This window comes from Lethenteron reissneri, chromosome 40 (assembly GCF_015708825.2).
Source record: "Lethenteron reissneri isolate LAM-NWPU_2019-01 chromosome 40, ASM1570882v1, whole genome shotgun sequence".
Taxonomy (NCBI): domain Eukaryota; kingdom Metazoa; phylum Chordata; class Hyperoartia; order Petromyzontiformes; family Petromyzontidae; genus Lethenteron; species Lethenteron reissneri.
The window spans coordinates 6,817,399-6,834,199 of NC_083818.1; the positions used below are offsets into that span (position 1 = coordinate 6,817,399).

The 16,801-nt window shown below is 54.8% G+C and overlaps 1 protein-coding gene across 1 annotated transcript; it reads right to left on the bottom strand.

The window, feature by feature from the left end:
• Positions 1–2,658: 2,658 nt before the first annotated feature.
• Positions 2,659–12,648, bottom strand: NBL1 (NBL1, DAN family BMP antagonist). Its single transcript, XM_061567923.1, has 4 exons — positions 12,377–12,648; positions 9,164–9,451; positions 6,242–6,353; positions 2,659–5,214 (listed from the first exon to the last, which is right to left on the bottom strand). Coding segments are annotated over exons 1-4 (1,002 nt in total). The 5' UTR covers positions 12,379–12,648; the 3' UTR covers positions 2,659–4,614.
• Positions 12,649–16,801: the final 4,153 nt, after the last annotated feature.

Consider the following 16,801-nt stretch of genomic DNA (forward strand, 5'->3'; position numbering starts at 1 on the left):
GGGATTCATATTCTTGGTTCTTTCGGTAAAGTCACGTAGAAGGGAAATAATAAAATAATAAAAATAAAACAATAAAATTCTCACGACGTTTCGATTGCAACACAAGCAATCATCATTAGGTGTGAAGACCACAGCAAGATAAAAAAAAAGTGGCGGTGGTTTTCACACCTGATGATGATTGCTTGTGTTGCCATTGAAACGTCGTGATAATTTAATTGTTTTATTTTTCGTATGTTATTATTTCCCTTCTCCGTGACTTTACCGTTGTCTTGTGGTTGTTGTTGTTTGACTTGCATCCCACTGGGATTTTTGCACACAGTGTTGGTGTACAGTGCTTTTTCTGCAATATTTTGCTGTCTTTTCTTGGATTTTCTGTTTGCACATAGTCACTTTAAGATGTTTTCTTGTTCATGTTTTTTGTTTTTTTGTTTGTTGCGGTTGCACCCGATTCAAGAGCCGAATGGCTCACAGGGCTATACCTAATACATGAAACTTGAAACCGAAAGAACCAAGAACTGGGAGTGTGTGTTTGGTGTTGGAAACAGCTCGTTTTGTGGACGACACGATGCAGACGGCACTGTGCGTGACATGTTGATCCTAATCACATCCTAATCACATACCTGCATTTCCCATAAATATGCTAAACTCTTCTTGATATGCATATTCTTTTGTAAAGGCGCCCCCTTTCTTCCCCCCTTCCAACCCAGCTTATATATATGCTCCAAGCACGTGTGCTGTTTCATTCAGACGCTGTCGCCACGACAGACCTGGTTTTCACCTGAGGACGGCTACTTGCGTTGTGGCCGAAACGTCGTGAGAATTATTTTATTATGTTTTATTTTTATTATTTTATTACTTCCCTTCTACGTGACTTTACCGAATGAACCAAGGAAATGTTGATCCTGTTCGCGAGGAGGATTCGTCTTTTTTTTTTTAAAACACTCACACATTTTATTTTCCACAATAGCGATGTTGCCACCGTCACCTCCGTCAGAATCAACGGCACAGTCTTTTTCACGCGAAAGTGGCGACGCGAAAACGTGCCGGTATGATGCGGCACGGTTGGCTGTGTACGGTGCGAAAGAAGTTCAACACAGTCCATACACCACTGCCGTAAGCACTTCTCCCATTGATCAGTAACAAGTCGACACGTTAAGCCCGAGCAGAGGTCGCAACCGGGTACCCGATACCCGTACCCTACCCGATACCCGGCTACCCGTACCCGGCCAGGTACGGGTACGAGTAGCCGTTTGCGACCCCGGTGCGGCCGGGTACGGGTAGGCCGTGAGTCACTGGTGAGTCACCGTTTGTCACTCATTTCGGGTAGGGTACGGGTAGGGAACGGGTACCCGTACCCGGCCCGGTACAGGTACCCATTTGCGACCCTGGTGTGGCCGGGTACGGGTAAGGAATCAAAACCCGTTTGCGACCTCTGAGCCCTAGCCTCTGTCAATCCACTGCTGGATGAGGGCCCCCCCCTCATGCCATGCGGGTCCCGTATCTCTGATCATGCCTCGCCGCACAGTACCGGTTGGTGACGGCGTGGGAGCATAGACGTACGGTACAACAATTGATTCAATTGCGTTTGCACGGCTCCTCTGCTACTCGCAACGTAGCCCGCCGCATGAGTACATCAATCAGCGGGTAAAAAGATCAGTTTAATATCTTTACCAGAGGGGGTTGCATATACGGCGTGAATCCACACAGACATATGAGAAGTTCGGACTGCAATTGCGTACACTCTCCTACCTCTCCCCTCTCATCTCACTCTACTCTCCTCCACTCACTCTCCTGCCTCTCACCTCTCATCTCTCTACTCCCCTCCACGCACTCTCCTACCCCTCCCATCTCACTCTACTCCCCTCCACGCACTCTCCTACCTCTCATCTCACTCTACTCCCCTCCACGCACTCTCCTACCTCTCATCCCACTCTACTCCCCTCCATGCACTCTCCCACCACTCCCCTCTCATCTCACTCTACTCCCCTCCACGCACTCTCCTGCCTCTCACCTCTCATCTCACTCTACTCCCCTCCACGCACTCTCCTACCTCTCCCCTCTCATGTCACTCTACTCCTCTCCACACACTTTCCTACCTCTCATCTCACTCTACTCCTCTCCACGCACTCTCCTACCTCTCCCCTCTCATCTCACTCTACTCCCCTCCATGCACTCTCCTACCTCTCCCCTCTCATCTCACTCTACTCCCCTCCACGCACTCTCCTACCTCTCCCCTCTCATCTCACTCTACTCCCCTCCACACACTCTCCTACCTCTCATCTCACTCTACTCCTCCCCACGCACTCTCCTACCTCTCCCCTCTCATCTCACTCTACTCCCTTCCATGCACTCTCCTACCTCTCCCCTCTCATCTTACTCTACTCCCCTCCACGCACTCTCCTACCTCTCCCCTCTCATCTCACTCTACTCCCCTCCACACACTCTCCTACCTCTCATCTCACTCTACTCCTCCCCACGCACTCTCCTACCTCTCCCCTCTCATCTCACTCTACTCCCTTCCATGCACTCTCCTACCTCTCCCCTCTCATCTTACTCTACTCCCCTCCACGCACTCTCCTACCTCTCCCCTCTCATCTCACTCTACTCCCCTCCACACACTCTCCTACCCCTCCCCTCTCATCTCACTCTACTCCCCTCCACACACTCTCCTACCCCTCCCCTCTCATCTCACTCTACTCCCCTCCACGCATTCTCAATTTCTCCGATCACAGAGATATCGAGAGTTCGTGAACAGAAACAAAAATAGCTAACACGTAAAAAAAAACTTTATATCTCTAAAACCGTAAGTGCACAAGCCGATCAATATGCATCCGCGTGTTATCAACACAAATCTACAACTCTTGAGCAAAGTTCTCGCCACTGTCACGCGGGAAAATCGGGGTCACAGGTCACATGTACGCACACACACATGTACGTGTGGTAAAACCTCGTCCTATTCAATGGCGGAGCCAGGATTTTCAGGTAGGGGGGCAACCCCTCCAGCAATGAAAAATGATAGAGGAGTTGTTAGTAAGTAAGGACTTGTCCCTTGCTTTTTATTCGACGCGTGTGCGGCGATGGCGCAGCCATCGATCGAGGGTCGAAATCGAACCGCGTTGTGTGATCGGCACGACTTCAGGGAACTCGTGGACTGTAGACGCAACTGCGCACAATTCTGTGAGTCACTTATAACCGCTTTGCCGTTACTTGTTGCCAGTTATAGACTCACACTATTGTCCTATCATCTCATAGAGTCCCTGGCATGTCATATAATGCTACACAGTGGCAGTGGGGGTCGCAAAATGCCGATTTATTACTAACAAACCCCAATGATCCGATCAAAATGAGGGATTTCGATCGGATCATTGGGGGGGCACGTCAGTGGTCCCATTGGACTTGGGTCTGGTCAGTACACGTCACTAGAATACTTACTTACTTATCCAGCAAAGCCACATTGAGTCCAAAGATTATTTTTGTTGTCGCCATAAGGGTCCTGGCTGCTACATTTGGGTGTTTTATGTTTAAGATGTTTTCAGGCCAATCAATGGGGAGTTGTTTATTCCGCGTGGGAGTAAACCGAAAAGCCACGAGCGTGGCAGCGTGAGAAACACTCTCTTCCCGTACAGATGAACATTTATTTTAAGATCCACTGATGGATGAAAGCCTCCCTATGACCATACTTGACCATGCTGGTCAGTGTGAGTTAGTGGAACGGGGTTGGTGGGGGCGGGGGGAGACTAGGGAAAGTCAGCGGAGGGCATCGGACCGTTGCGGATACCCACTCACCGCTGACGTTAGCCGTGGGGCTGCGAATCAAACTCAAGAGCTCCGGGTTCAGTGTGCTAACCACTGCGCCACTGCTCCCACCCCCCACCCCCCCCCCCCCAAAAAAAATTAGACACATTATCGTCTGCAAATAAATTGCAATTGCAAATGAGCCCCTCTCACGCGGATAATTGATTTTTGGCGGTCGTTATCGCAAACTGATCGCCGAATCGACGCTTCATGAAACAGCCCATTCCACCCAACTCTAGCTTCAACTAAAAACTTGTTCTACCAGGTAAGGCCCACTGACCCCGTGTAACTCTTTATCAGAAGCGACCTAGCTGCCACAGATGATAGCTCAACGAAGTGGCTTGTCATCATGTGGAAATGTATAGCAGCCAGATACTCTAAAAGAGGTGCTTTTAATTCTAAATGTGGAGGTAAACAGGGGGGCCCGGAGAAAAATCCATACGACTACGGGGAGAGAGAACATGCAAACTGCAAATATACAGCAGCAGGCGTCAGGGTCGGGATCGAGCCCACGACCTCCTGCATACCAGGCGAGGTAGTTAACATCTCCTAGCCACCGCCATAACAGCAGGAGGTGTCTGCTACTCAGTGATGTGCCGGGAGTGTGAACTGTGCTTTCTGGTCGCTGCTCGACTGGAGTAGGTGGTCCCCACGTGAGTAACGACCCCAGCCGTGGCCACGTAGCCATCGGTATACTGGATGTGGTGTTTGGGACGTTGGAAATATTTAGTTTTCCGGGTCGGCAAACCCAAACAGACCCAGGTGAAATTAAGCCCCGGTTCTTACCAATGCTGCTTAACTTATTTGATTGTTTTTTTTTTACAAACCTCCGCGGTAATTCTCCCCACCCCACAATCCGGCCGCCAGCCGATCGGGGTTTTCCGCGCCACCGCCACCGCCACCGTGCCGGTGGTGGTGGCCGCGCGCGTGGTGCTGCCCGTGCCGCCTGTTGTGCGGATGCTCCCACCCCCTCCCGGAGGAGTCCCCCGCTCCGCCTGCACCGCCCACGGACGCGGCCGCCCGGTGCCGTCGTTCGGCCTCCGCGGGAAAAGCCGGCGGCTCGGACCGCTCGCCCTGCGGAGCCGGCTGCCTCGGCCCGGCTTCCGAGTCGTCGCCGTGAGCCGGCTCCGGGTCATGCGGCAAACCGCGACGGGGGCCGGCGACTGCCTCCTCCTCCGGCTCCGGCTCCGGCTGAGCCGCTGATCCGGCCATGGAGGCGAGGAGCGTGTCGGCCCCGTGGGCCTCGCCCCCGCCGCCTGCGGTGGCCGCGAGCAGCAGGTGCTGCTGGGCTCCGCACGCCTGGCACTCGCAGCGCAGGATTTTCTCCACGAGCTTCGTGACCTCTGGTGATCCCTCCGCGCCGTCGTCGTCCGCGTCGACGCCACCGTCGCTGTAGTCGTCGCCGCACTGCAGCGTCACCTTGGGGGGGGGGGGGGGGGGGGCAGAGGTCGCAAACGGGTTTTGATTCCTTACCCGTACCCGTACCCGGCCGCACCAGGGTCGCAAATGGGTACCCGTACCCGTACCTGGCCGGGTATGGGTACCCGTTCCCTACCCGTACCCTACCCGAAATGAGTGACAAACGGTTACTCACCAGTGACTCACGGCCTACCTGTACCCGTACCCGGCCGCACCAGGGTCGCAAACGGGTACCCGTACCTGGCCGGGTACGGATAGCCGGGTATCGGGTAGGGTACGGGTATCGGGTACCCGGTTGGGGGATTTGCCGTCTTCTCGACAGACCTGTTTCTTCACCTGAGGACGGCTGCTTGCGTTGTGGCCGAAACGTCGTGAGAATTATTTTATTATGTTATATTTGTATTATTTTATTACTTCCCTTCTACGTGACTTTACCGAAAGAACCAAGAAGATGAATCCCTGCAGTCACGAAAGCTTTAAATCGAAAAATCTTAAAGTGACTAAGTGCAAACAGAAAATCCAAGAAAAGACAGCAAAATATTGCAGAAAAAATCACCGTACACCAACCCTGTGCAAATATCCCAGTGGGATGCAAGTCAAACAACAACAACCACAAGACAACTTAGATTAAGGCCATCAGTCTAGCTCTGTACTACAACAAAAAAAACATGGCCAAACCAAAAAACTTTTCGAAAAGCACCAAAATAAAGCCATAAAAGCAATGAAACAGTGGTCATAGGAACTGTGACCGAATTTTCACAATAAACGACGTAAAAAACATGTACTACCAAACTCTGCAGCCATAGCTGGCTGCATGAGTCACTCCACAACAGTAGGAGTATCAGTCGGAGTATCAACATTTTTCAATGCGCCTTTAAGATCAGCGCACTAAATTAAAACACAGATCATACTTTGCATACGAGTAAACACCCCTTCTTTATTGTTTCACGTTTGGAAAAAGCCTGTGCTCGTGCAGCGGGTGGGTGGGTGGGGGGAGTTGTGAGTTGTTTGTGGGGCCGCCACTCACCACGTCCCACGTGGTGTCGGACGGGGTGCACGAGTCGCAGTGCAGCAGCGACTCGGAGGTCTGGGGCAGCGTGTCGGGCACGCTGTAGCTGTAGCACTGGCCCAGGCACACGCTGCGCGACAGGGGGGGGGGCAGGGGGGGGAGCAGGGGAGGGGGGAGCAGGGGAGGGGGGAGCAGGGGAGGGGGGGGAGCAGGGGAGGGGGGGAGCGGGGGAGGGGGGCAGGGGAGGGGGAGGAGCGGGGGAGGGGGGCGGGGGAGGGGGGGGAGCGGGGAGGGGGGCGGGGAGGGGGGGGGAGCGGGGAGGGGATGACAGCAGACACAGGGGCACGGCCGCCCGCGCCGAGGCAATTCCGTAGAGATTAGGAGCCGCGGTCGCACCGAGTCCGGGATCGGGGAAGAGCAAAACAACGGCACGGTCAAATTTCGATTTAAAGCTTTCGTGACTGCAGGGATTCATCTTCTTGGTTCTTTCGGTAAAGTCACGTAGGAGGGAAATAATAAAATAATAAAAATAAAACATAAAATAATTCTCACGACGTTTCGGCCACAACGCAAGCAGCCGTCCTCAGGTGAAGACCAGGTCTGTCGGGGAGACAGCGTCTGAATGAAACACCACCACGCTTGGAGCGTATATTTAAGCTGAGTTGGAAGGGGCGAAGGGCGCCTTGACAAAAGAATTTGTATATCAAGAGGAATTTAGCATATTTATGGGAAATGCAGATATGTGATTAGTACTACTTGTGAAATGAGCAGGAGGTGGGCGGGGGGTTTCAAAGTCATATTATGCCCGTGCATTATGCAGGATTAGCAGCATCAAAGGGAGGGGATAGGGGTAGCATTAATAAAGGGAAGGAATGTTAATAGTATGTAGCTGCAGAAACTAAACAACCACGTAAAAAACTAAAGTATAAACTACATAGTATCATCAGTATACTAACGGCACGGTCGCACGCGTCGAGACAATCGAAAGCCCACGACGTGTTCAACTGGTGCGATCGCACAGAGATTGAGCGGGGAGCAGCAGCGCCTTGCCACCACCGTGACCGCACCGAGCCCCGGGATCGGAGCCCGTCGGCCCAGCGTACGTCCACCACCGCTACGAGCCACGTGATGCGACTTCTGTTTTGTCGTAGTAGGTTTTTACCCTTTCAGCTGGTACAAAAACTGACACCTTTATACAAGGCATCATGTTTGCAATAACCACAACACAAGCAGTCAAAATGCAAACAAAAAGAAACAACTCTGATGATGATAATGATATGCACTGTCCTTGAAGTTTTTGTACCAGTTGAAAGGGTAAAAACCTACTACTATATTTTGCCACTGGTAAAGGAGATGTCTCATAGTGTTTTGTTTTGTCATTGTCGCTTTGCTTTCGACGGAGGAGCCAAGAATGATAATTGGATAGAATTAAGCAGAAGACGCGGCAAGTGCGGGTTCTTCATGCGGAGTCTCGATGCAATCTCAAGATGCCGCTGCAGAAATAGCGGGTCGCGTCCGTTTCATCGAGAGAGAAAGAGAGATGGACGGTCAGTAATAACGCGTCATTATTTTAACGTGCAATTTTGTTGTCTTGCTGTGGTCTGGGACTGTGTTTTGCTGCCTTGCCCAAGCTTGGGAATTGGTGTGCGTATGCAATTTTAACTTATATACTTTTTTACGTATTTATTTTTTAGTGATTTATTTACCCGTCCTACGCTCTTGCACGCCTATTGTGTTTTGTTGTGTGTGTTGTAACTTTCTGACTCGCCCCACTGGACGTCTGCGAACAAGAGCTTCATAGCTCATCGGATTTTCTCCAGGATAAATAAAGTTTCTTATTCAGATCATCATCATCATTTCAACTTGGAGCGTGCCAATAGCCGGATGGCGCTCGCTCGCTCGCTCTGCCAGACAGATGACGGCTCAGAATCAGAATATGTATTTGTACCGGGGGAATCCGATGAGCTATGAAGCTCTTCTTTGCAAGTGTGGGGCAGAAAGTTGCAACAGCAAACATCGATAGGAGTGCAACGACAGGGGAGGTAAACAAGTTCACTAAAAATAGACAAGAATACGAAGTAGACGGATCAGTGCACATCCAATCCTGCCGATTTGTCAACACTACATGCAAGCTCGGGCAAGGCAGCAAAACAACAACAACGGCCACCACAGCCCCCCCCCCCTCTCTCTCCATCCCCCCCCCCTCTCCATCCCCCCCCCTCTCCATCCCCCCCCCTCAATCCCCCCCCCCTCCCCATCTCCCCCCCCCCTCCCCATCTCCCCCCCCTCTCCATCTCCCCCCCTCCCCATCTCCCCCCCCCCTTTCCATCCCCCCCCTCCCCATCTCCCCCCCCTCCCCATCTCCCCCCCCCTCCCCTTCTCCCCCCCCCTCTCCATCCCCCCCCTCCCCATCTCCCCCCCCCCTCTCCATCCCCCCCCCCCTCTCCATCTCCCCCCCTCCCCATCTCCCCCCCCTCCCCATCTCCCCCCCCTCTCCATCCCCCCCCTCCCCATCTCCCCCCCCCTCCCCATCTCCCCCCCCTCTCCATCCCCCCCCCTCTCCATCCCCCCCCCTCTCCACCCCCCCCCTCTCCATCCCCCCCTCTCCCCCTCTCCATCCCCCCCCCTCTCCATCCCCCCCTCTCCACCCCCCCCCCTCTCCATCCCCCCCTCTCTCCATCCCCCCCTCTCTCCACCCCCCCCTCTCCATCCCCCCCCTCTCCACCCCCCCCTTCTCCATCCCCCCCCTCTCCATCCCCCCCCTCTCCATCCCCCCCTCTCCCCCTCTCCATCCCCCCCCCTCTCCATCCCCCCCCTCTCCACCCCCCCCCTCTCCATCCCCCTCTCTCCCCCTCTCCATCCCCCCCTCTCCCCCTCTCCATCCCCCCCCTTCTCCATCCCCCCCTCTCCATCTCTCCATCCCCCCCCCGCCTCCCTCACCGATTGTCGATCTCGCGGCTGGCGCAGCCGGCGTGGCTGACGATCTGGGTGATGTTGCGCGTCTCGCACCACGCGGGCCGGTCGGGGAAGAGTGCGAGCTTGCTGACGGGGGCCGCCTCCCCCCCCACGGCGTCCCCGGGGCGCGCCTCCCGCGGGACCCTCGGCGAGGCGCTCGCCGCTCGCACGACGCCGACGCCGCCGCCAAAGGGCGCGACGGCGATGGAGAGGAGGGAGACGAGCAGCGCGGGTGGGGAGATGAAAGGCCGTGGGACGGAGCGAGACGGCCACCTGGGGGAAAACAGGCGGGGTAGTTAACGTCTCATAGCCACCGTGGTGGTGATGATGAGAGAGACACGCAAACTTCAAATATACAGCAGCAGGCGTCAAGGTCGGGATGGAACCCACGACCTCCTGTAAACCAGGCGAGGTAGTTAACAGCTCATAGCCACTGTGGTGGTGATGATGATGAGAGAGAGAGACACGCAAACTCAAAATATACAGCAGCAGGCGTCAAGGTCAGGATGGAACCCACGACCTCCTGTAAACCAGGCGAGGTAGTTAACAGCTCATAGCCACCGTGATGATGATGATGAGAGAGACACGCAAACTCAAAATATACAGCAGCAGGCGTCAGGGTCGGGATGGAACCCACGACCTCCTGTAGACCAGGCGATGTAGTTAACATCTCCTAGCCACCGTGATGATGATGATGAGAGAGACACGCAAACTCAAAATATACAGCAGCAGGCGTCAGGGTCGGGATGGAACCCACGACCTCCTGTAGACCAGGCGATGTAGTTAACATCTCCTAGCCACCGTGATGATGATGATGAGAGAGAGACGCAAACTCCAAATATACAGCAGCAGGCGTCATCAAGGTAGGGATCGAACCCACGACCTCATGTAGACCAGGCGAGGGAGTTAACATCTCCTAGCCACCGTGATGATGATGAGAGAGAGAGAGACACGCAAACTCCAAATATACAGGAGCAGGCGTCATCAAGGTCGGGATCGAGCCCACGACCTCCTGTGTACCAGGCGAGGGAGTTAACATCTCCTAGCCACCGTGGCGCCGATTTAAGTGGCTGCGCCCAAAGTGTTTGGAACCACCACCAAAGTTTCGTCTCTGGACATCTCCATGCTTTATGTACCGTGGTTGTATGTATGCATGTTGTTTGTATGTTGTACGTATGCATGTTGTATGTATGTTGTACTTACGTGTGTTGAACTTAATTCGCAGCGTACGTAGCCAACCGCGCTAATTGGAGGTGCGGAGGAAGGGCAGCAAGCGAAGCACAAAAAACAGTTCTAAAGAAATGAGTTAAATGTCTAAATTTTGTTTCAAAATTCTGCCAACTCTGTCACTCGTTTTAGAACTGACTCGATCACAGCGACAGCCCGGTGACGTCGACGAATATCCTCGACATAACCGGTGGGTGGGTGGTGGTGGGTGGTGGTGGGTGGGTGGTGGTGGTGGTGGGTGGTAGTGGGTGAGTGGGTGAGTGGGTGGTGGTGGGTGAGTGGGTGGTGGTGGGTGAGTGGGTGGTGGTGGTGGGTGAGTGGGTGGTGGTGGTTGGTGGTGGATGAGTGGGTGGGTGGTGGTGGGTGGTGGTGAGTGGGTGGTGGTGGGTGGTGGTGGTGGGTGGGTGGGTGGTGGTGAGTGGGTGAGTGGGTGGTGGTGGGTGGTGGTGGGTGAGTGGGTGGTGGTGGGTGAGTGGGTGGTGGTAGTGGGTGGTGGTGGTGGTGGTGGGTGGTGGTGGGTGAGTGTGTGGGTGGTGGTGGGTGGTGGTGGGTGGTGGGTGTGTGGTAGTGGGTGGTGGTGGGTTGGGTGGTGGTGGTGTTGGGTGGGTGGATGGGTGGTGGAGGTGGGTGGTGGTGGTGGGTGGGTGCTGGTGGGTGAGTGGGTGGTGGTGGTGAGTGGGTGGTGGTGGATGAGTGGGTGGTGGGTGGTGGTGGTGGGTGGTGGTGGAGACGAAGGCTGAGCGGCAACGGATACCGAGAAAGGATGTGACGACGAAGATGCCGTCAGCGACGTGAAGTGTGCGTGGGGTTGAGTTGGCGCAAGTCGCAATTGTGGCATTGGCGAGGTCACGACGTATTTGCGGAACGACGTAAAAGTGGCAAACGTAAATCGGGGGGTGTTACCGCATTAAACTCACTAAAGTTTCAGTTTTTTGTTTTCATGCTGTAATTGTGAAACGCTTTGATGTGTGTACGTACGTCGAACTTCTTTCGCACCGTACGTGGCCCACCGTGCTAATCGGAGGTGATGTTGTCTGCCGGCCGAGTCGCCGCCTTGATTAAAGAGCTTGCTAGCTCTACGGGTTTCACTCGGCAAATACACTTCTGCTGGCTCTAGTACTGAATGAAAATAAAATAAAACACATTATCACGCGTTCCCAAGTTTTGTGTGTCCCCCCGGTCAATATCTCCCAGTTATTTAGCGAACAATCTGGAACAAAACCTTTTATTATTACACGCTTTTATTGAACTCACTCTGTCTGTTGTTGTTGTCGTATTCTCAAATCTTGTAACTCAATTTTAACCCACTTCGCAATGTGGTATTGACTGCAAACTTGGTATACTTATGTCATACTCATGACAATACTACATTCTATAAAAAAAATAAAAAAAAGTATTTTTAAACATTTTTTTTTTAATATGTTATGTTTCGGCTTGGGTGTAATTGTCCACACTCAACTGACGTTGGCTGTAAATCACCACGGCCCTTTACATTATGGCAATCTTCGGGGCCAATTCCTGGAGTCGTGGAGTTCTGCCATTACTAGTACGGTACATTTCATTAAAGCGAGTTTTTTTAAAGTGTTTTTTAAATATTACTTCTTTTATTCACAAAACATCGATCCTGAGATCAACTATCCTGCTCTCTCTCTTTCATCGGTGACCCGAGTTCGATTCCCGCTCACGGTCAACGGCGATTTTATCTAAACCCCTCCTGGGCCGCCCTTAGGTCTACTCGGCCTTAAACAAGTAGCTGGTGCGGAGTGTATTGAAATCATCGGCACTGGGGAGACAAAGGTGGCCGAGCGTGGTGTTTCGTCACCCCGCACCGCCACGCCCCCTAGCATGCCTTGCCGGCCTTAATAGGTGCTCGCTAACAACAACACTTGCCCCAACAGCCTGCTAAGGCTACACGGGGGGGGGGGGGGGGGTGGGAATCATTATCTTTGTACGCGGCGTGTGCAAACTTACATTTTTGATGGGCTGATGGTTACCCCCGGAGTTGTTCGTAGTGGAGATGTGTTGAGATGTATTTCTTGAGATGTCCTCAGATGTATGTCGTGAGCTTTCTATTGATTTGGCACGCGCGCACACTCACACACGCGCACGGCTCTGAGACTCGGGCAGGCACAGAGCGGCTGGGTATATGGAGGAAAAGGCCAGCTCCTCGCCTTATGTAACTCGTAACGCGGAGGAGCTGTAGGAGGGAGGAGGAGGAGTTGGTTATGGGTGGTGAGTCTCCCTATGAGTGAGACTCATCTGAAATTCAGCTGTGACGGCCCCTCCCACAGGCACGGGGAGGGAGATGCAGAGACACGGGGAGGGAGAGACAGAGACACGGAGGGAGATGCAGAGACACGGGGAGGGAGATGCAGAGACACGGAGGGAGATGCAGAGACACGGGGAGGGAGATGCAGAGACACGGAGGGAGATGCAGAGACACGGGGAGGGAGATGCAGAGACACGGAGGGAGATGCAGAGACACGGGGAGGGAGATGCAGAGACACGGAGGGAGATGCAGAGACACGGAGGGAGATGCAGAGACACGGAGGAGATGCAGAGACACGGGGAGGGAGATGCAGAGACACGGAGGGAGAGGCAGAGACACAGAGGGAGATGCAGAGACACGGAGGGAGATGCAGAGACACGGGGAGGGAGATGCAGAGACACGGAGGGAGATGCAGAGACACGGAGGGAGAGGCAGAGACACGGAGGAGATGCAGAGACACGGGGAGGGAGATGCAGAGACACGGAGGGAGATGCAGAGACACGGAGGGAGATGCAGAGACACGGGGAGGGAGATGCAGAGACACGGAGGGAGATGCAGAGACACGGAGGGAGATGCAGAGACACGGGGGGAGATGCAGAGACACGGGGGGAGATGCAGAGACACGGGGAGGGAGATGCAGAGACACGGAGGGAGATGCAGAGACACGGAGGGAGACGCAAAGACACGGAGGGAGATGCAAAGACACGGAGGGAGACGCAGAGACACGGAGGGAGACGCAGAGACACGGGGAGGGAGGCGCAGAGACACGGAGGGAGATGCAGAGACACGGAGGGAGACGCAGAGACACGGAGGGTGACGCAGAGACACGGGGAGGGAGACGCAGAGACACGGAGGGAGACGCAGAGACACGGAGGGAGATGCAGAGACACGGAGGGAGATGCAGAGATACGGAGGGAGATGCAGAGACACGGGGGGAGATGCAGAGACACGGGGGGAGATGCAGAGACACGGGGAGGGAGATGCAGAGACACGGAGGGAGATGCAGAGACACGGGGAGGGAGATGCAGAAACACGGAGGGAGACGCAGAGACACGGAGGGAGATGCAGAGACACGGAGGGAGATGCAGAGACACGGAGGGAGACGCAGAGACACGGAGGGAGACGCAGAGACACGGAGGGAGACGCAGAGACACGGAGGGAGATGCAGAGACACGGAGGGAGATGCAGAGACACGGAGGGAGATGCAGAGACACGGAGGGAGATGCAGAGACACGGGGAGGGAGATGCAGAGACACGGAGGGAGATGCAGAGACACGGGGAGGGAGATGCAGAGACACGGAGGGAGATGCAGAGACACGGGGAGGGAGATGCAGAGACACGGAGGGAGACGCAGAGACACGGAGGGAGACGCAGAGACACGGGGAGGGAGGCGCAGAGACACGGAGGGAGATGCAGAGACACGGAGGGAGACGCAGAGACACGGAGGGAGACGCAGAGACACGGGGAGGGAGACGCAGAGACACGGAGGGAGACGCAGAGACACGGAGGGAGACGCAGAGACACGGAGGGAGATGCAGAGACACGGAGGGAGATGCAGAGATACGGAGGGAGATGCAGAGACACGGGGGGAGATGCAGAGACACGGGGGGAGATGCAGAGACACGGGGAGGGAGATGCAGAGACACGGAGGGAGATGCAGAGACACGGGGAGGGAGATGCAGAGACACGGAGGGAGATGCAGAAACACGGAGGGAGACGCAGAGACACGGAGGGAGATGCAGAGACACGGAGGGAGATGCAGAGACACGGAGGGAGACGCAGAGACACGGAGGGAGACGCAGAGACACGGAGGGAGACGCAGAGACACGGAGGGAGATGCAGAGACACGGAGGGAGATGCAGAGACACGGAGGGAGATGCAGAGACACGGAGGGAGATGCAGAGACACGGAGGGAGAGGCAGAGACACCATACGGCGCTGGTAGAGATCTCGCTCTCGGCTCGCGAGCCAAGAGGCTGCTGCTGATGCTGCTGTCTGCACCTGTCTGTGTGTGTGTCTGTGTGTGTGTGAGTGTCTGTGTGTCTGTGTGTGTGTGAGTGTCTGTGTGTGTGTGTCTGTGTGTATGAGTGTGTGAGTGTGTGTCTGTGTGTGTGTGAGTGTGTGAGTCTGTGTGTGTGAGTGTGTGTCTGTGTGTGTGAGTGTGTGTGTGAGTCTGTGTGTGTGAGTGTGTGTGTGTCCGTGTGTGTGTACGTGTGTGTGTGTGTGCGTGTCAGTGTGTGTCAGTGTGTGTGTATCTTACGGGGCAGACCCAAGTGGGGAGCGGTAGTGTAGCGGTTAGCGCGCTGCGCTATGAACCCGGCGACCCGAGTTCGATTCCCGCTCACGGCCAACACCAGTGACGATTATCTGAACCGCTCCTGGGCATCCCCTAGGTCGACTCAGCCTCAAATGAGTACCTGGTGTGGTGTGTAAACATCGCCACTGGGGTCGGGCGTGGTGCTGGCCACCCACCCCCTCGTGTACCGTTCTGGCCTTCATAGGTGCTCGCTAACAGCACTTGCTCCTCCAGTCTGTTAGGCTATACGGGGGATCTTTGTCTTTATCTTTGTCTTACGGACGCTAGTGTGGGGAGCGGTAGTGTAGTGGTTAGCGCGCTGTGTCACAAACCTGGCGGCCCGGGTTCGACCTGGCCGCTGGGTTCGTTGTGCAGCGCGCGAACCGCTACACTACCGCTCCCCACACACTCACACAACAACAACAAGCGCCATTCGCCACTAAGTGGCGGTGACGTCACCACGACGCTTGTGCCAGGCTAGGTGCACGTTGAGGCCACGTGAAGTTGTCGAACGCCCGCTGGCAGGAGGTCACGGGGCAGACCCAGCAGGTGCCACGGGTCGATTGACTGAGACGACTGGTTGATGCGCCACCTATGCCCCCTACTGTGCCAACTTGCTGTGCTTTAGCCACCCGGCGCTCCGCTCGTTGTTGTGAGCGTCGCTTCTCCGCACTCCTTTGTTGTTGGAGGGCGACTGCCTCCAACTGCCCAGTAGCGTCCTTCACGAGCCTCCTCCACAGAGGCCGATCTTGACACCGCTGGTACCAGTCATCGGCAAGTCCACATAACTCCATCTCTTCTCTAGCCCGTGCCGCGCCCGTTTAGCCCCCTCGATCCGGCTGAACAAAAGCTGTTTCGGCATGCGGTGGCTGGGCATGCGGGCTACATGACCCAGCCAACGCAGCCTTGCCTGCCGGAGGAGCTCACCGATGGGACTTTGTCCAGATCTTTCAAGGACTTGTGAGCTCCTCACACAATCCAGCCTGGTTAAACCCAGGATGGATCGTAGGCAGGCCAGCCTACATGTTTCTAACCGGCAAAGATGTTCCATTAGGGGGGTCCACGTTTCGCAAGCGTTGAGAAGGGAAGGAATTACCGTGGCCGAGAAGACCTGAAGCTTCATGCGGAGCGACAGACCAGGTAGCTTCCACACAGCGTTACGCAACCGATGAAAAGATATTGCCGCTCGACTGATTCGGAGTGAGACCTCTGCTGTTAAACTGGAGCCGGTCATAAGCACACTGCCCAGGTATGGGAAACTCTCCACTCTCTCCACTACTGCCCCATCACCGATTGGGAGTTGTGGGGTGGAGTGTCCGATGGTACAAAATACCCAGGCAGGTGCTTAGTTTTGGTGGGGCTGATGGTAAGGCCCCACCTCTTAGTGGCACGCTCCAGTCTCAGCAGCAGCGTCTCCAACTCCTCTTCTGAATGAGCAGCTATTACCAAATCATCAGCATACATAACGTGGTTAACCAATAGGGAGCCATCCCTTGATCGAACCCGGGCGTCGATCAACCTCCCATTCTATCTGTACCAAATGGAAATTCCCCCAGTACAGCTATTGACGGCTTCACGAACTACACGGTCAAAATAGATGTTAAATAATGTGGGAGCCAGAAGACATCCCTGTCGCACCCCAAGGTTTACAGGGAAAGGCTCCGACTCCCGGCCACGTAATTTTACCCGGGCCCGCTCACCATCATGAAGGTCCTTAATGATCGTGAGCAGAGGGTCAGGGACTCCGAAAGCACGAAGAACAACCCAGAGCCCAGGCCTACTGATGGTATCATAGGCCTTGACCAGGTCAATAAAGCAGAGATGTAGGTCTT